The following is a 20,855-nucleotide window of genomic DNA, read 5'->3' as shown; positions in this document are numbered from 1 at the left end:
CGTAAGAATGCAGCCTACGATATGACTGGCATAAGAGCCTTATGCTAGTCATATCTTAGGCTGCCGTCGGTGTAACGAGGTTCCTGAATTAGGAGCATTCGTAACGCCGGCGCAAGTAAGCAATTGCGCTGCGTAACTATGGTTACGCAGACGCAATTGCTTCTTGAATCTAGGCCAATGTGTCTAATATGTTTATTTCCTATGATGGTCAGCGCCATCTAGTGGCCACCAATTTATTTTTTTTAAATACCTTATTTAGGTAAATACCACGTTGTAGCCAATAGATGGAGCTGACAATCATAGGAAATAAACATATTAGAAACATTGCATTGACTATTCATATGCTAATGCTTCAGGCATTAATAGATAGACCCCTACATCTAAAATCATACAATGATTATGATTATAAACATGAATTTATTTCCTCCAAAAAAAAAAATGAAAAAGAAGTCGCATCTAATAGAATATAATATAACCAAGTGGATGCATTTTTTTTTCCATGCAATTAAATGTACAAAAAAAAAAATCAAAATGTAAAAAGTCTTCATGGATAAATTCATGTCACAAGATACAATTAATGGTAAAGCAAAAAGAAAAAAAAATAACCTTTTTGTTCATGCAAAAAAATGTACTAAATAAAATAAAAAAATGAAAGTCTCCATGGATAAATTCATGTCACAAAATACAGTAACGGTAAAGGCAAAATAATAATAATAATAATAATAATAATAATAATTATAATAAAATTATACAATGATTATAAACATGAATTAATTTCCTTTAAAAATATATATTTATTATTATTATTACTAATATTATTATTACAACATTTTTAAAAATATAAAAAAAAATAATACTGAAAAAATAGTAATGATAAAGTTAATTAAATGTTGTATCTTTCACTTTTTTCATGCAAAAGAAAATTACATTTTTTTTTTAACTTTTTGCAGGCAAATAAAAAAAAAAGTACAAAAAGACTTCATGGATAAATTCATGTCACAAAATGCAGTAATGGTAAAGCAAAAAATAAATAAAAAATTCACTTTTTTTTTTCATGCACAACATAATGTACAAAAAAAATTCAAAAATGTAAAGACTTTATGGATAAATTCATGTCACAAAATACAATAATGGTAAAGCAAAATAAATAAATAAAATAAAATAAAAATAAAAATCTCCCTTTTTTCAATGCAAAAAAATGTACAAAAAAAATGTAAAACATTGAAAAAAGTCTTTATGGATAAATTCATGTCACAAGATACAGTAATGGTAAAGAAAAAAAAAAAGCCTAATTGGATTTTAAGTCGGGGTCCCAGCCACAGAAAGCTGTATTGCTAAGGGTTATGGACGCAAATAGCAATCTCCTTCTCCAGATGTATTGCTCTAGAGTTTCTTGCTATATTTAAAAACTGGTCATTGAGACCACAAAGAGCAGAGATAGTTTACAGGATGTAATATATATATATATATATATATATATATATATATATATATATATATATATATATATATATATATATATATATATATATACATATATTTATTTAATATGCGCGCGCGTGTGTGTGTGTATATATATATATATATATATATATATATATATATATATATATATATGTATGTATGTATATATTTACATATTTTTTTAAATATATGATAATATATATATATATAATATATATATATATATATATATATATATATATATATATATATATATATATATCTCTATATATATCCTGTAAACTAAATGTATATTATATATATCTTTAAATGTGTGTGTGTATATAATATATTATTTTTTTATCATATATTTTTTAAAATATGTATATATATACATATTTAAAAAAAATATATAATATATATATATTACATCCTGTAAACTAAATTTATGTTTTTTATATATATATATATATATATATATATATATATATATATATATATATATATATATATATATATATGTATATGTGTGTATATGTGTGTGTGTGTGTGTGTGTGTGTGTATATATATATATATATATATATATATATATATATATATATATATATATATATATATATATATATATATATATATATATATATATATATATATATATATATATATACACATGAAACATACATTTAAAAATATATACTGCATGTAGTGGAAATTAAACAGTGTTACTGTGTGTGTGTGTGTGTGTATATATATATATATATATATATATATATATATATATATATATATATATATATATATATATATGTATGTATATATGAAATAAATAACAAACATATACTGTATACATCTATCTATATATATATATATATATATATATATATATATATATATATTACTGTAACCTTGTCAGTATTATATGCAGTGTGGACACATCATATCAGGACAGGATTTCCCAGGTCGCGGCGTAAGGCGTGATTTTGTTGTCGGTAACCTGGAAACGTTCTTTATTTCTTTATTTTTCTTCCGATTAGTGAGGAAGTTGGCAGATCTAAGAGCCCCGTCTGTCTGTCCGCGGCATACACTGTAGACATGGTGCAATTTCCTGGCTGGGGTGGCCGGGTGCCCCTCCCGCGGCGGATCGCTCGCCAGTTACATGGTGTAACTTGTGACACTGCCTGTCTGTCTGTGAACACCAGAAGCTTATTCAGTAAGACAAAGTAAAACCTGCAAAGTTCAATATATAAAAATTAAAGTGCATCTCGAGGCAAGTTTTTATTGAGTAGAGCCCTAGATTTCGGCTCCTGTGCCCAGCGGCGGCCCTGCTGCATTGTGAACACGGAGGGGGTCGCCGCTGGGCACAAGCATCATTCAGAGATCGCTTAGAATTTTCCTAATGAGTTCAAGGCGTTCTCTGATTGGAAGAGAGACAAGGGTAGTGACATCACAATCTCTATCTAGTCCAATTAAAAAAAAAATGTATTCTTAAAAAAAAATGCAAAGTGTTCTATGAATGGCCCAGCGGCTGACCTCCTGTGTTCAGTGCGGGATCCGCAAATTAAAGATTAAAGGCGTGGCAGTGCCTATTTCAGTGATTTCCAGCTTCTAGAGCAGGGGGGTCTCTAGACTTTCCAAGCAAAGGGCCTAATAACTGTCCGTCACACTTTAGGGGGGCCGGAATGTGGCCAGTGGGAGTAGAAAATGCCCTGACATCAATGGGATTAAACAATTCCCCAGACTTTGTTGTCGGTGGGAGTAAGAAAATTACATAGCACCTGTGGTCAGTAGAAAAAGGAACAGTGCCCCATCATTGGTGTCAGTGGGAGGAATAGTGTCCCATCATTGGTATCAGTCGGAGGAATAGCGTCCCATCATTGGTGTCAGTGGGAGGAATAGTGCCCCATCATTGGTATCAGTGGGAGGAATAGTGCCACATCATTGGTGGCTCAACGCGATTGGCACTGCACTGACAAGCCATTCACCTCTGCAGCTAGGGGTTCGGATCCCGGTCTCGGCTACATGTGAATTGAGTTTGGTGGTCTCAGCCCGGCTCCCGGTGGGTGTGCTATGCGAGGTAAGCCTGCGCTTAGTACGCCCACCCCCCTCCCACAAAAACCACCACACTTACACACGCACTCGAAATTGGGTTGACATGCACGCACTTTGACCACGCGGTCTCTAAAAAGAGAGGCGAAGGACTAACGGGGCTGGTTGAGCGGGCTAGATCCTCTCACTACCTTATAGGGAGTCCCTGTTGGGCTTCAAAGCGAAGCAGGTAGGGCGGGCTGTGTGGGAGGACCCCCTCACACACCCGCCATTGCCACCCGGGGCATGGAGAAAGGTAGCAGATTGCCTCTGGGGGAGGCCTGCCTACTCCCAACTCCTGCAGTCTGGCTCCTCTCTCGAGTACACGCACAAAATACACTTAAGAAAAAAAAAAAGGAAAAAAAAATAAAGAAATAGTGCCCCATCATTGGTATCAGTGGGAGGAAAAGTGCCTCATCGTTGGAGGAATAGTGCGCCATCATTGGTGTCAGTGGAAGAAATAGTGCCCCATTGTTGGTTTCAGTGGGAGAAATAGTTCACCAAGGGCCAGAAAAAGAAAAACAAAGGGCCACGTCTGGCCCATGGGCTGCAGTTTGGAGACCATTATTCTAGAGCAGGGGTAGGCAACCTGGGGGCCCTCCAGCTGTTGTGGAACTACATTTCCCATGAGTCATTGCAAGGCTGGCAGTTACAATTACTCCCAGAGGCATGATGGGACTTGAAGTTCTGCAACAGCTGGAGGGCCCCAGGTTGCCTACCCCTGTTCTAGAGGGATTCCACAGGTATGGTGGTATGGCCCGTGCTGGATCAGTGTAACTATGTAAAAATATCAATACCTGGATTTCCTCTTTAGGATCGTAGTTATAAGAGATCGAAGGACAACCAACTAAGGAGCTCCATCCATGAAAAAACCCTCCTGCACATCTGATTTGGTGAAGATAGGTGAAGACAGTTGAGTTGACCACACCCACCCAATAATTCTTCTTTTTCTTGGGTTGGAATTTTTAAGAAATATTTGGTGAATTTTTGTTCAACTTTGTCGGCTTTTTTGATTCGCTCTAAATAATGTTTGTTATTTTTTGGAGGTTGGACGTCTTTGTTCAGCTGTGTTTTGCCGGAACCTTTGAACCGGCCCCACTCCCATCTTTAGGCAGCTCCGCTCTTCAAAGACCACACGAAATCCACCTGTCCTTCATTTTGGCAGCGGGGGGATTTTCGGACAATCTGCATCCAATCTGTCGGAGTTATGGATTTGTTTGTTTGGACAGGTTCATTTGTCAGGATTTGGGCCTCCTAAGCCGAGGGTGACGGGAGGGCGTCCATCTTGCGTGAGGGCAGAAAACAGGCCGTCAGCACTCCGGCTTCTGTTTGCTTTCAGTGATTAAGATATTTTGGCAGCTGGGTGTCATCCAGGAATCTGGGGTTGGGTCTTCTCCAGAAATCTTCCCCTAGTAGAGATCCAGAGACAGTAGCTTAGCTTGTCATATTTAGAGTATGAAAGATCGGGTATAAAAAGGAGATGCTGTCACATTAAAAGGCTGGGTGCTCGGCTCTGCACATATATTAATAAATATTTATACAGTTATATGTCTATTAAAAAATAATGAGCTGTATTTGTAAATGCAACTAGTGTAAGTTCCTGAAGGAGGCGCCATCTTAGTAGGTATGGAACTTTGAGAAGGAGGTCAGACTACTTCTGCCCAGGGAAATGGGGGCAAAGCGGCAAGGACACCGTGTTTGAACCTTTCCTTAACTTTGAAGCCTCATTTAGTGATGACCAGAGTTATTTCACTTAAGTCCTTTATGTTAACCCTAAAGCTAACTCTAACCCTGATGCTAGCCCTAACTCTAACAATAATGTTAACCTTGATGCTAACCCTTACTCTAACCCCAAGGTTAACCTCAACTCTAGTGTTAAAGCAAGGGTTAGTGTTAGGGTAATGTCAGGGTTAGAGTTAGGGTTAGCTGTAGAGTTAACATTAGGGTTAGGGTTAGCGGTAGAGTTAACATTGGGGTTAGAGTTAGGGCTAGCTGTAGAGTTAACATTAGGGTTAGAGTTATGGTTAGCTGTAGAGTTAGGGTTAGCTGTAGAGTTAACATTAGGGTTAGAGTAAGGGTTAGCTGTAGAGTTAACATTAGGGTTAGAGTTAGGGTTAGCTGTAGAGTTGACATTAGGGTTAGAGTTAGGGTTAGCTGTAGAGTTAGGGTTAGCTGTAGAGTTAACATTGGGGTTAGAGTTAGGGTTAGCTGTAGAGTTAACGTTAGGGTTAGCTGTAGAGGTAACATTGGGGTTAGTGTTAGGGTTAGCTGTAGAGTTAACATTAGGGTTAGAGTTAGGGTTAGCTGTAGAGTTAACATTAGGGTTAGAGTTAGGGTTAGCTGTAGAGTTAACATTAGGGTTAGAGTTAGGGTTAGCTGTAGAGTTAACATTTAGGGTTAGAGTTAGCTGTAGAGGGTTAACATTAGGGTTAGAGTTAGAGGTGAAATGTATTCACTCACCCTAAATGGAACTTTAAGGGTATAGAAGTGTTAAAATTCCCTTACCCTAACTTAAACAATAAAGTAAACTTATTTAACCCAAGTACCAACATCAATGTTGAATATTAACCCTGATGTTAACCTTGATGCCAACCCTAACACTGATACTAACCCTTACTTTAGCTATAAGGTTATCCCTAACTAGTGTAAGGTTAGCATCAGGGTTACCATTAGGTTAAGAATTGGGGTTACTGTATGGTTAGGGTTAGCAGTAGGGTTAAGATTATGGTAGGAGTTGGAGGTGAAATAACTCTAATCATTCTTAAATAAGACTTTAAGGGTAAAGAGTCAGGGTTAGCATTAGGATTAGAGTTAGGAGATCTAGAGTCTAGGGTTAGTTTTAGGGTAAGTATTAGGGTTAACATTATATTTTCAGTTAGGGTTATCTGTAGTGTTAACATTAGGGTTAGAGTTAGGGGGTCTAGAATCTAGGATTAGGGGTTGTGTTATGGTTAGCATTAGGTTTAGAGTTGGGGTTAGCTGAAGGGTTAACATTAGAGTTAGGGGGTCAAGAGTCTAGGGTTAGATTAACAGTTAGGGTTAGCAGTAGGGTTAAGATTATGGTAGGAGTTAGAGGTGAACTAACTCTAATCATTCCTAAATGAGACTTTAAGGGTAAAGAGTCAGGGTTAGCATTAGGATTAGAGTTAGGAAATCTAGAGTCTAGGGTTAGTTTTAGGGTAAGTATTAGGGTTAACATTAGATTTACAGTTAGGGTTATCTGTAGGGTTAACATTAGGGTTAGAGTTAGGGGGTCTAGAATCTAGGATTATGGGTTGTGTTAGGGTTAGCATTAGGTTTAGAGTTAGGGTTAGCTGAAGGGTTAACATTAGAGTTAGGGGGTCAAGAGTCTAGGGTTAGATTAACAGTTAGGGTTAGCATCAGGGCTAACATTAGGCTTAGAGTTAGGGTTAGCTGAAGGGCTAACATTAGGGTTAGAGTTAGGGGGTCAAGAGTCTAGGCAAGGGTTGGCAACCTCAGACCCTCCAGCTGTGGTGAAACTACAAGTCCCATGAGACATTGAAAGACCCTGACAATCACAGGCATGACTCCTAGTGGCAGAAGTATGGTAGGATCTGTAGTTTCACCACAGCTGGAGTGCCGAGGTTGCCTACCCCTGGTCTAGGGTAAGATTAACAGTTAGGGTTAGCATCAGGGCTAACATTAGGTTTAGAGTTGGGTTAACATTAGGCTTGGGGTTTCCTGTATGGTTAAAGTTAGGGGTTCCTGTAGTCTTAGAGTTAGAGTTGGCTGTAGGCTTAGAGTTGGGGTTAGCTGTAGGCTTAGAGTTGGGGTTAGCTGTAGGCTTAGAGTTGGGGTTAGCTGTAGGCTTAGAGTTGGGGTTAGCTGTAGGCTTAGAGTTGGGGTTAGCTGTAGGCTTAGAGTTGGGGTTAGCTGTAGGCTTAGAGTTAGGGTTAGCTGTAGGCTTAGAGTATGGGTTAGCTGAAGAGTTAACATTAGGGCTAGAGCTCGGGGGTCAAGAGTCTAGGGTAAATTTAACAGTTAGAGTTAGCTGTAGGGCTAACATTAAGTTTAGAGTTAGGGTTAACAGTAGGCTTAGGGTCTCCTGTACAGTTAGAGTTAGGGTTAGATGTAGGCTTAGAGTTAGGGTTGGCTGAAGGGTTAACATTAGGTTTAGAGTTAGGGGGTCAAGAGTCTAGGGTTAAATTAATGGTTAGGGTTAGCAACAGGGTTAACATTCGGTTTAGAGTTAGGGCTGACATTCGGCTTAGGCTCTCCTGTACAGTTAGGGTTAGTTGTAGGCTTAGAGTTAGGGTTAGCTGTAGGGTTAACATTGGGGTTAGAATTAGGTTTAACATTAGGGTTAGAGTTTCCTGTACAGTTAGAGTTAGGGTTAGCTGTAAGTTTAGAGTAAAGGTTAACATCAGGGTTAAAATTAGGTTTAGAGTTAGGGTTAACGTTAGGCTTAGGGTTTCCTGTATGGTTATAGTTGGGTAGGTTTAGCTGTAGAGTAAACTCGCTAAACTAACACTAAAGCCAACTTAAATTTTAATCCAAGTACCAATGCCAATGTTAAACTCTAATGCTAACCCTAACTCCAATTCAAATGCTAACCCTATTGTTAACCTTAACAGTGCCCCTAAATCTAACCCTAACCCTTTGTTTATAAACAAAGTCATGTGATTGCCACATGTCACAGAGGTTCACTTTATGGATATGGCCATTTGCCATTGTCTATCCCTTTCTCTCCAGTATCTGGCTATTGACTCTCAATGTAAATTTCAGATCTCAGTAACACTTTGCCACGTTTCTTATACACACACATCCGTAACGCATTGATCAATATGAAAGTGAGCCAATAAACCTCATTCGCCACTTTGCAACCAAGTGCCAGCCAATGAGATTGGATTCAGGTACATGAATGTGCCTGGTTTCATACCCATTATATGTACAATGCACGTTTCTTCAGGTATGGGGGGAACCACAACTCCCAGCAGGCAGGAGCAGGCCTTTGTTCATACAAAGATCTGATGATAAATAATTACAGCTGAGTGTTCCTGTGACTCTTCCCCCGTCCCGTCCTCAGCCTATGGAAGGAGCTCAGGACATCCTGTTCTCTCGGCTGTTAATGTTTTATTTTTCTGCTGGCTGAAGAGTCCTCTGGGGCGGCTGGGAAAGTGTGACAACCAGGAATCAGAATTTCCACCCGGCGTTCCTTCGAGGCTTCAGCCGAGACAGACAGTTGTAATGGGGCTTCGCTCTGAGAGGTCTGCGGGGAAGTTTTCATATTCATATTTAGTCCAAGTATGTTGAAGGAACAAAGATTTTCATGAGCCGGAAAATAAGAGAAATTCACATGTTCAGTGAGATCACAGAAGGTGATGAAACGATGATGAGTGTTTATTTTACTGGTTTATATTCTTGTGTGACTCGGTAATCAGCAGTGGAAAATGGATAGCTTCTAATATTCAAGCTTTCATATAAGAGGAACCTTGGAGGGTTCAACATCTGTTGGCTTTGTGATGTGACCAACCATAACCCTAAAGCCAACCAGAATTCTAAACCTAATGCTAACTCTAACTTTAACCATAACCCTAACTTAGATGGCGCCCCCAATTGTATCTTTAGGGTTAATGTCAAGATTAGCCTAAGGCCCCTTTCAGACGTCCGCTCCGCTCGTCCGTTATTACAAGTCCGTTTACGGACTTGTAATACATCCCTATGGGATCGCGTCCGTTAGCGGATGAGCATCCACTAACGTCCGCGACCATCCGCGTCCATCGGGATCCGGTTTTGCGGACGGAAGAAAACCCTATTTTTCTTCCATCCGGCGGAACGGATCGGATGCAGACGGACAGACGGTCCGTCTGCATCCGATTCCCCATAGGGGAGAGCGGAGCAGAGACAGGGCGGTCTCTGCACTCTGTGCGGGGACCGCCCTATCCGCCGACAGCTCAGTGGGGATGACGGATGATCCCCGCTGAGCTTTGGCTGACACACGGAGCGGACACAGAAACGATCCGCTCCGTGTGAAAGGACCCTTAGGGTTAGAATTAGAGTTGGGGTTAGCACGGGGCTAAAGTTAAGGGTAATGTCAGGGCTAACATAAAGGCTTCATTTTAGAGTTAGGGTTAGCTTTAGGGTAACATAGGGTTAGCATTAGGTCAGAGTTAAGGGTAAGGTTAGTGTTAGTTAGAATAAGGGTTAGAGTTAGTGTTGACATTAGGTTTAGAATTAGGGTTAACAGGTTTAGGGTTAGCATTAGGGTTGGAGTAAGGGTTAGCATCAGAGTTAGGGTTAGAGTAATGGTTTAGAATTAGGGTTAGAGTTATGGTTAGTCTTAGGGTTAGTATTATGTCTAGAGTTAGAGTATTGGATTAGAATTTGGGTTAGCCTCAGATTTAATATTAGGGTTAGCATTAGGGTTAATATTAGGGATAATGTTGTGGTTGGATTAAGGGTTAGCATTAGAGTTAGGTTTAGCATCAGTGTTGACATTAGGGTTAGTATTAGATCTAGAGTTAGGGTTAGAGTAATGGTTTAGAATTAGGGTTAGCCTCAGATTTAATATTGGGGTTAGAGTTATGGTTAGTCTTAGGGTTAGTATTAGAGTTAGGGCCAGCATAAGTGTTACCATTAGGGTTAGAGTTAAGATTAGCATTAGGGTTGGAGTAAGGATTAGCATCAGAGTTAGGGTTAGAGTAATGGTTTAGAATTAGTGTTAGTATTAGGGTTAGAGTTATGGTTAGTCTTGGGGTTAGTATTAGGTCTAGAGGTAGAGCAATGGATTAGAATTAGGGTTAGCCTCAGATTTAATATTAGGGTTAATCTTAGGGTTAATAGTATGGTTGGATTAAGGGTTAGTATTAGAGTTAGGTTTAGCATTAATGTTAACATTAGGGTTAGTATTAGGTCTAGAGTTAGGGTTAGAGTAATGGATTAGAATTGGGGTTAGCATTAGGGTTAGAGTTATGGTTAGTCTAGGGTTAGTATTAGGTCTAGAGTTAGAGTAATGAATTAGAATTAGGGTTAGCCTCAAATTTAATATTAGGGTTAGAGTTATGGTTAGTCTTAGGGTTAGTATTAGAGTTAGGGCTAGCATAAGTGTTAACATTAGGGTTAGAGTTAAGATTAGCATTAGGGTTGGAGTAAGGGTTAGCATCAGTGTTAGGGTTAGAGTAATGGTTTAGAATTAGGGTTAGGGTTAGGGTTAGAGTTGTGGTTAGTCTTGGGGTTAGTATTAGGTCTAGAGTTAGAGTAATGAATTAGAATTAGGGTTAGCCTCAGATTTAATATTCGGGTTAGCATTGGGGTTAATCTTAGGGTTAATGTTATGGTTGGATTAAGGGTTAGTATTAGAGTTAGGTTTAGCATCAGTGTTGACATTAGGGTTAGTATTAGATCTAGAGTTAGGGTTAGAGTAATGGTTTACAATTAGGGTTAGCCTCAGATTTAATATTAGGGTTAGAGTTATGGTTAGTCTTAGGGTTAGTATTAGAGTTCGGGCTAGTATAAGTGTTAACATTAGGGTTAGAGTTAAGATTAGCATTAGGGTTGGAGTAAGGGTTAGCATCAGAGTTAGGGTTAGAGTAATGGTTTAGAATTAGTGTTAGTATTAGGGTTAGAGTTATGGTTAGTCTTGGGGTTAGTATTAGGTCTAGAGTTAGAGTAATGGATTAGAATTAGGGTTAGCCTCAGATTTAATATTAGGGTTAGCATTAGGGTTAATCTTAGGGTTAATGTTATGGTTGGATTAAGGGTTAGTATTAGAGTTAGGTTTAGCATCAGTGTTAACATTAGGGTTAGTATTAGATCTAGAGTTAGGGTTAGAGTTATGGTTTAAAATTAGGGTTAGCATTAGGGTTAATCTTATGGTTGGATTAAGGGTTAGTATTAGAGTTAGGTTTAGCATCAGTGTAAAAATTAGGGTTAGTATTAGATCTAGAGTTAGGGTTAGAGTAATGGATTAGAATTAGGGTTAGCATTAGGGTTAGAGTTATGGTTAGTCTTAGGGTTAGTATTAGGTCTAGAGTTAGAGTAATGGATTAGAATTAGGGTTAGCCTCAGATTTAATATTAGGGTTAGAGTTATGGTTAGTCTTGGGGTTAGCATTAGAGCTAGAGGTGAAATAATTGAAGCTTTCCTCCCCCTGATCAGCTCTCTCCCGCTCTTCCCTCTGGAAGCTCCAGACTCGCCCAGCTCTTGCCCCCGAGCCCCATGACATCTCTCCCTATCACTATCTATACAGTAAAGTCACTGGCTGCACACTGACACAATCATTAATAGTGCATTACAACTTTAATCCAATCACAGGACGGGTTACTTAAAATAGTGAACTGCTTGATGCCCAAACGCTCTTTATTGCGGTGTATGATGCCAGAACAAAGATGGGACCGTCCTTCTGGTGAGAGAAGAAGCAGATGATGGCGTTGTCAGGGGGAGGGGGGTACTATGATCTCTGTGAGAGGTAATAAAGTGATAATCTGACACAATACTGCGCATGCATGGAATTAACTTGAACTATCTATTGATGACAGGTCCTCTTTACTGCATTGTGAACATGCCGTTCCCTGATCAGCGCCTGCCAGCCGGTGTCCTCTCCTCAATGATAACATCTGCTGCGGATTTTGTGCTTTGCGGACCGCCGGGCCGATGTTTTCTTTGTGTATACAGAACGGCGTGTCATCGGTGATTCTGGAAGGAGGAATGTATTTTTAGGAATGAGTAATCCCGTCTGCCCAACGCCGGCGAGGAAATGGTTTTGTCTCCGGCTGGCTTTTTTTTTTTTTTTTAGGTCGTGTTATCACCATGGCAATGCCAACATCACTTAATTAAAGGGTCATTCCGCTGTCTACTCGTATTTTTTAATTTAAGTGTCTTCTGATGGGCTGAATAACCGGCCAGCTTTATTTTCTGTATTATTTTATTTTCATAACCAGTGGCGGCTGGTACTCAAAATATTTGGGGGGGCGCAAACGAAAAAAAAAAGAAAAAGAAAAAATTTGCAGCCTCACTGTGCCCATCAAATGCAGCCACTGTGCCATCAATTGTCACCACTGTGCCATGCCATCAAATGCAGTCACTGTGCCATCAATTGTCACTACTGTGCCATGCCATCAAACGCAGCAACTGTGCCCCTTAATTGTCGCCAGTGTGCCCATTGTTGTCACTGTGCCCTTTAATTGTTGCCACTGTGCCCTTTGTTGCCTCTGTGCCTATTGTCGCCGTTGTGCCCTGTAAAATGCACTTACCTTAATCCTTCCACGTCCCTCGATGTCTTCTCCCACCTCGATGGCGCTTCAGCCAATCAGGTTACCGATAACCAAAATCGGGGAACCTGATTGGCTGAGAAGACCGTCAGTCTTTTTCAAGGAACGCACCCCGTACGTTCCGAGGATAAGACATCCGGGAGCCAAGGGCTGTACTCGGAAAGCCGCTGGCTCTGATAGGCACTTCCTCACAGCCAACCAGCTGCCGTTATTCAGGTGGCCGGCACTCAAGGTCCGGCCATCTCTGAATAGACCTGCGGCAGCCGGCAACAATAACATACATTCATGCAATGCATGTTATTAGACTCAGTGGCGGGCGAGAGCCAGAGGGGGCGGTCGCTCCAGCGCCCTCTATGGACGAACCGCCACTGTTCACAACATAAAATGAATGAAGGGGACTGAGAGTTCCTCCTGAATTCCGCAGCGGGTGGGCGGAGCTGGGAACCTGCTTGCAAAGATCTCTTTACCAGCATCCACTAATATTTATAAGCGGAGGCGGCTCTCTAACTAGGCAAAAAAGGCGGCCGCCCAAGGCCTTGCGCTCTTAGGGGTTTCGCGGCCGCCTTATTTGCCTGATGCAGCAGGTATTTGCAGCAGGTAGGCACTTTTTTTTTTTCATCAGTTAAAGAAAAAATACAAAAAAAAAAACAATGTATGTGGATTCAAAGATCAATGAATACCAAATGATAAAAAGCGACACTTTCCTTATTTTTTATTGCTGTCTTTTATGTCTCTTGGAATTTTTACTTCACTTCCTATTCCGGTGACAACAGGAAAGGAAGTGTGGAAAGTGAGCGGCGGTGATCGCGGACAGAAGTTGTGACCTTTCCTCGCTCTCTATGAGAAAAATGAAGTTTTGGCTTGAGATTCACTTTAATGACAGATTTGCTATAAAACAGTTGAGTTACATAATCAGAGTATGAAGATATGAAGCAACATGCAGCCCGCACCCCCCCTGAGGTCTTATCATGGTGGGGGGGGGGGGGCCTCCGCTATCAGGGATGATGTCATGACTCAGAAATGTCCCCCCCCCCCTTACCTCATCCCGCCATTGTACCGATGATGTCTAATGTCAAAGATTAATTAGCACAACACCCAGCTTTGTTTTAACAGGCCTGGAATTCTGGGCACATAGGATTGGGGGGGGGGGATGGGGGTTGGGCGCGGACAACGCTTCCAGCCTGCGTTCAAAAGTGCACTCTGGTCTCACGCGAAAATTCGCACGGACGCGGTCATTGGATTTCAGGCTTCTTAGAGCTTGTCTGCTGTCATTATATAGAATTGTATCAAATTACTATATTTTATAGATATATACTATGGGCTAGATTCAGAAAGACTTACGACGGGCGTATCAGCAGATACGCCGTCGTATCTTTAAGCGTATGCTCAAATTGAGATACGCTTAAATGTTGCTAAGATACGAGCGGCGTAAGTCTCCTACGCCGTCGTATCTTAGGGTGCATATTTACGCTGGCCGCTAGGTGGCGCTTCCGTTTGATTTCCGCATAGAATGTGCAAATGAGCTAGATACGCCGATTCAGAAACGTACGTGCGCCCGGCGGATTTTTTACGTCGTTTACGTAAGGCTTTTTCCAGCGTAAAGTTACCCCTGCTATATGAGGCGCAGCCATCGTTAAGTATGGACGTCGGGACAGCGTCAAATTTTTGTCGTTTGCGTAAGTCGTACGCGAATAGGGATGTGCGTAAGTTGCGTTCACGTCGAAAGCATTGACGATTTGCGACGTGATTTCGAGCATGCGCACTGGGATACGTTCACGGACGGCGCATTACGTGGGGTCAAGGCTCATTATAGTACAACACGCCCACTGCCTGGACAATTTGAATTAGGCGGGCTTACGCCGACCCATTTACACTACGCCGCCGTAACTTAGGGCGCAAGTTCTTTCTGAATACGGGACCTGACGCTCTAAGTTACGGCGGCGTAGTGTATCTGAGATACGCTACGCCCGCCTAAAGATAGGCAGATCTTTCTGAATCTAGCCCTTTATAAATATATATAGAATTGTATTATATTACTGTTTAACCCCTTGCTTACCGGGCACTTAAGCCCCCTTCCTGCCCAAACCAATTTTCCGATTTCAGCGCTCTCACTCTTTGAATGACAATTGCGCGGTCATGCTACACTGTACCCAAATGATTGTTACATTTTTTTTTTAAAGACAATTTTTTAGGAAAAAATACAAAACCGTTTTATATTTTGTTATAAAATTTTGCAAAGGGGTAATTTTTCTCCTTCATTGATGTACGCTAATTAGGCTGCATTGATGGGCACCGATGGGCTGCACTGATGGGCACCAATGGAGGGCACTGGTGGGCAGGGCACCGATAAGGCGGCACTGGTGGGCCCTGATGGGCAGCAACTGGTGGGCACTGAGAGGTGACACTGAGAGGTGGCACTGATGAGTGGCACTGAAGGGAATTGATAGGTGGCACCGGTGGGCACTGAGAATTTGCACTAATAGGTGGCATTGATGGGTGGCACTGATAGGTGGCAGTGATGGGCACTGATGGGTGGCAGTGATGGGCACTGATCAGCACTGGTAGGTGAGACTGATATGCAGCACTGCTAGGTGGCACTGATGAGGCACTGACTGGTGGCAGTGATGGGCACTGATAGGTGGTACTGATTGGCACTGAACAGTGCTCACTGTGGGCACTGGCAGGTGGCACGGGCATAAACAGTCTATTTTATCTTATTGATTGATTCGTTCTGCCCCCAGTGTTTTGTTTCATTTAAAGTCCCAACCTTTTTCCCTTGTCCCCATTAGTCCCCCTCTGTTCATACATCTGTATGTATCAGACCAAAATGAGGGACAAATGAGGAGGAATGAGGGACAGAGGGACATTGCTCCAAATCAGGGACAGTCCCTCGAAATCCGGGACAGTTGGGAGGTATGCATTTGTGAGGTCAGGCAATGATGTTGGACAAGAAGGCCTGGCTCGCAGTCGCCGCTCTAATTCATCCCAAAGGTGTTAAGGTCAGGACTCTGTGCAGGACAGTCAAGTTCTTCCACCCCAAACTCGCTCATCTTGTCTTTATGGACCTTGCTTTGTGCGCTGGTCCAAATCATTTGGTGGGGGGAGGGGGGATTATGGTGTGGGGGGGGATTATGGTGTGGGGTTGTTTTTCAGGGGTTGGGCTTGGATCCTTGGTTCCAGTGAAGGAAACTCTTAAGTGGTCAGCATACCGAGACATTTTGTACAATTTCATGCTACCAACTTTGTGGGAACAGTTTGGGGGTGTCCCCTTCCTGTTCCAACATGACTGGTGTGTCACCAAGAATAGGAGGATGTAGGTGTCACCAGGGCACAACAAGCAATACAAACCACACAGGTCTTCTAAACTTTCCCCACTCTAATAAATATATGTGCATTTGTTGCTCCCTATGCACTAACGTTACCTACTGTTTTTTTTTTTTATTCTAGTGCCTAATCATTGGTGGGGGCCCCTGTGGACTTCGGCTTGCCATTGAGTTGGCCTGTTTAGGAGCCAAAGTGGTTGTGGTGGAAAAGAGAGACACCTTCTCCCGAAACAACGTCCTACACCTCTGGCCCTACACCATCCACGACCTCCGATGTCTCGGGGCCAAGAAGTTTTATGGAAAGTTCTGCGCTGGAGCCATCGACCATATAAGTGAGTGTCATGGGAGAGGGGCTATGGCTATGGCAGAGCTGGCTTGTGCCAAAGGCCAGAAAGCCAATTAAGGTGGATCTATTATCAGATATATTTTTTGTGTAACATTTCTGGAGATAGGAGATGTCCAAAGCTTGTGAACACCTGACCATCACAAAAATTCCCACAAACGCTCTCCAATATCTTGTGGAAAACCTTCCCAGAGGAGTGGAGGACGTTGGAGCCACAAAGGAGGTCCAACTCCACATTATTGGCCATGATTTCGGGATGGGATGACCAACAAGCTCATTGAAACTTGCTGGTCATCCTATTCCAAGTCCATGGCCGGTAATATAATGTTGGACCTCTTTTGTGGTTCTAACATCTTCCACACCTCCGGGAAGGCTTTCCACAAGATTTTGTTGGGTGTCTGGAACATTGTGTCCATTGGGAGGTCAGGCACTGATGATGGGTGAGATTTCCTGGCTCACCACGGGTGTCCCTGTCCATTCCAAAGATGTTTGGTTGTACTGTACTGGCCAGGAATGGGAATGCTTTTTGGTGTGCTGAAGTTCATTAAGAGTCCGATGGAATTAATTAACCAGAAGAATGTGACATGCAATAAAAGGCACATGTGTAGGTGTCAGTGCCGGGACAATGTCATCTAGAGCCCAGGGCAAACATGCCAAATAGCGCCCCCCCTTTCCCTCAAGATGTATGAACATTATGTGTCAGCGAAAATTCCCCCCCCCCCCCCAAAAACAATATATTATTTTAACTGTGCTCCAGTTTTAGTAAATCTTCCCCAATGTCTCGGACGTGGTGGTCAGCGAGAGTAAAACAAATGACATAACACCTGTGGTCAGTAGAAGGAGGAATAGTGCCCCTATCATTGGTATTAGGAGGAGGAATAGTATCCAATTGTTTATATCAATGAGAGGAATAGTGCCCTATCATAAGAGTCAGTGGAAGGAATGGTGCCCCATCGTTGGAGCCAGTGGAAGGAATAGTGCCATATTGTTGGTGTTAGTGGGAGGAATAGTGCCCTATCATTGGTGTCAGTGGGAGGGATAGTGCCCTATCATTGGTGTCAGTGGGAGGAATGGTGCCATATTGTTGGTGTCAGTGGGAGGAATAGTTTCCCATTTTTGGAGTCAGTGGGAGGAATGGTCACCCATCGTTGGTGTCGGCGAAAGGAATAGTGCCCCATTGTTGGTGTCAGTGGAAGGAATAGTTCACCATTGCTGGAGTCAGTGGGAGGAATAGTGTCCCATTGTTGGAGTTAGTGGAAGGAATAGCCCCCCCCCCCTGTTGGTGTCAGTAGAAGGAATAGTTCCCCATTGTTGGATTCAGTGGGAGGAATGGTGCCACATCGTTCCTGTCAGTGAAAGAAATAGCTCTCCCCCGTAGGTGTCAGTGGAAGAAATGGGGCCCCATCGCTGGTGTCAGTGAAAGGAATCGTTCCCCATTGTTGGAGTCAATGGATGAAATGGTGCCTCATTGTTGGAGTTAGTGGAAGGAATTGCTTCCCCTATTGGTGTCAGTGGAAGGATTGGTGCCTCATTGTTGGTATCAGTGGAATAAATACTTCCCCATTGTTGGAGTCAGTGGGAAGAATGGTGACTCATCATTGGTGTCAGCGAAAGGAATAGTGCCCCATTGTTGGAGTCAGTGGAAGGAATAGTGCCTCATTGTTGGAGTTAATGGAAGGAATAGCTCTCCCCTGTTGGTGTAAGTGGAAGGAATAGTGCCCCATTGTTGGAGTTAGTGGAAGGAATAGTTCCCCCCTATTGGTTTTATTGGAAGTATTGGTGCCTCATTTTTGGCATCGGTGATAGGAACAGTTCCATATTGTTGGTGTCAGTGGAAGAAATGGTGCCTCATTGTTGGTGTCAGTGGAAGGAATAGGGACTTGCATCAATGGAAGTAATAGTGCCTCATATCAGTGGTAGGGACGGTGCCCCAAGGGCCGGATAAAGGCAAGCAAAGGGTCACATACGGCATGTGGGCAATAATTTGGAGACCACTGCTGTAGAGTAAAGGCTGAATACTCATCTCCCTGCTGACCTTGACACTCAGTGCTGCTCCATTGGAGGTAGATGGTGCCCCAAGATCTGCCGGTAAAACCAACACTAATGGGAGTGGCAATGTCCTGAACCCCCCCCACCCTGCTGGTTCCTCCCTCCAACCTCCTGGTTCCTCCCTCCAACCTCCATGTCACCATTGTATCCTATATTGACATGAGGTTAGAGGGAGGAACCAGTGAGAGCTGAGGGGTGGACCCAGGAGATCGGCACCCCCGGAAATATCAGTTTACCGGGTGACATTGGTGGGACCAGCCCTCTGCAGTGGAGCAGAGTTAGGTGATCCTCCTCCCTATTGGTGATCTATATTTCTCTTCATAGGATTGTATGGTGACATCACACAGTCTGACGGTTTCTATTGGTCAATGTCTTTGCAGGTATCTGGCAGCTGCAGCTCATGTTGTTTAAGATCGCCCTCCTGCACGGTGTAGAGATCCACGTGAATGTCGAGTTTGTGAAACTTCTGGAGCCGCCGGAGGATCAGGAGAACCAAAGTATGTTTTTGTTATAATAAATTATATTTTTATTGTATATTACCTAATTTCCTGGCTGGAGGACGTCCAGCATCAGCTAGCTCTTTCCTTCCCAGACTTGGCCCATCCCCTTTTGGATTGCAAGGGTGTGGCAGAACACATGGTAAAACATGCACAAAGCAAAATGTGGTAAAAAATGAGCAAAGCAAAATGTGGAAAAAATGAGCAAAGCAAAATGTGGAAAAAAATGCACAAAGCAAAATGTGGAAAAAAATTTGCAAAGCAAAATGTGGAAAAAAATGAGCAAAGCAAAATGTGGGAAAAAAATGAGCAAAGCAAAATGTGAAAAAATATGCGCAAAGAAAAATGTGGAAAACAATTGTGGAAATAAATGTGGAAAAAATGTGCAAAGCAAAATGTGGTAAGAAATTTGCAAAGCAAAATGTGGTAAGAAATGCACAAAGCAAAATGTGGTAAGAAATGCACAAAGCAAAATGTGGTAAAAAAAAGCACAAAGCAAAATGTGGAAAAAAAGCACAAAGCAAAATGTGGAAAAAAATGCACAAAGCAAAATGTGGAAAAAAATGCACAAAGCAAAATGTGGAAAAAAATGCACAAATCAAAATGTGGAAAAAAATGAGCAAAGCATAATGTGGAAAAAATGCACGAAGCAAAATGTGGAAAAAAATGCACAAAGCAAAATGTGGAAACAATGCACAAAGCAAAATATGGAAAAAAATGCACAAAGCAAAATATGGAAAAAAAATGCACAAAGCAAAATGTGGAAAAAATTGAGCAAAGCAAAAAGTTGAAAAAAATTGCGCAAAGCAAAATGTGAAAAAAAATGCACAAAGCAAAATGTGGAAAAAATGCACAAAGCAAAATGTGGAAAAAATGAGCAAAGCAAAATGTGGAAAAAAATGAGCAAAGCAAAATGCGGCAAAGAAAGGCTCTACAAGCTACTTTGCTGCATTTGTCACGTGTAGATCAGACCATTGAAATAAAAGGGCTTCCCTGTACCCGTCGCACAAAAAACCTGTGAAAAAAACGCACATTTTACATACGCTAGGTGTCCTTAGTCCACCGGTGTCATCTAAGGTAAGTCAGCGCAGCAAAAGTTAGATAAACTTGGACGCGGCTCCCCGGCACAGGCCGGGGCCTTTCCCCATCTCATGGTAGCCCCTGGTGCGTGCCTGGATAAACGCGGCGATTAATCCTCCGCCTTCTCGCGGTTGCTGGTATAATTTTAGCGCTGGGACTCGGGAAGACAGTCTAAGGTTTCATGATGTTCACAAAGTGATGACAAATTGGAATTTTGGAAGATTCTGAAACCCGAGAGAATGAAAAAATGAGATGGCGACAATAAATTATAGCCTGTTAAGTCAGCGGAGGGCCGGTGTCATCTGCTGCCGGCGGCTCTCCCTACCGGATTTGTAAACCGTTGGCGGCTTGTTGCGTCGTTGGGAACGAGTTTGTAAATAGTGAGATTCGGGGAGAGAGCTGACTGACACAGATCAGCCCCCTGCTGCAGCCTCTCAGCTTCTGATTTATTACAATGTTGCAGACTGATCACTGGAGGAGGGGAGACTGAGGAAATGCTTCCTCCTGCATGCAGCAGACTGATGACATCATCTCAGTTCTATGTAAATGTCTAGCAAACAAATACAGATTTCTACATCAGTGAACAAAAAGTACCAAGTTATTATTATTATTATTATAGGTGATTTATAGAGCACTGAGGCCCCGTACACACGACCGAGTTTCTCGGCAGAATTCAGCCAGAAACTCGGTCGGAGCAGAATTCAGCCAGAAACTCGGTCGGAGCTGAATTCTGCCGAGAAACTCGGTCGTGTGTACACTTTTCAGCGAGGAACCCGTCGGGCCGAAAAGAGAACATGTTCTCTA

General features: G+C 42.1%; 1 protein-coding gene across 10 annotated transcripts in view; it reads left to right on the top strand.

The window, feature by feature from the left end:
- Positions 1-20,855, top strand: part of LOC120916987 (F-actin-monooxygenase MICAL2-like) — a 300,525-nt gene that overhangs the window by 105,268 nt on the left and 174,402 nt on the right. For all 10 annotated transcript variants that reach the window (XM_040327945.1, XM_040327950.1, XM_040327949.1 and 7 more), the window contains exons 3-4: positions 16,207-16,414; positions 18,855-18,971. In XM_040327945.1, the coding sequence (XP_040183879.1) occupies positions 16,207-16,414; positions 18,855-18,971 (325 nt within the window). The remainder of the gene's footprint in view (positions 1-16,206; positions 16,415-18,854; positions 18,972-20,855) is intronic.

This window comes from Rana temporaria, chromosome 11, assembly GCF_905171775.1.
Source record: "Rana temporaria chromosome 11, aRanTem1.1, whole genome shotgun sequence".
In the NCBI taxonomy this organism is placed as follows: domain Eukaryota; kingdom Metazoa; phylum Chordata; class Amphibia; order Anura; family Ranidae; genus Rana; species Rana temporaria.
Note: the sequence above shows the minus strand (reverse complement) of the source record. Positions and strands in the feature narration are given on the sequence as shown.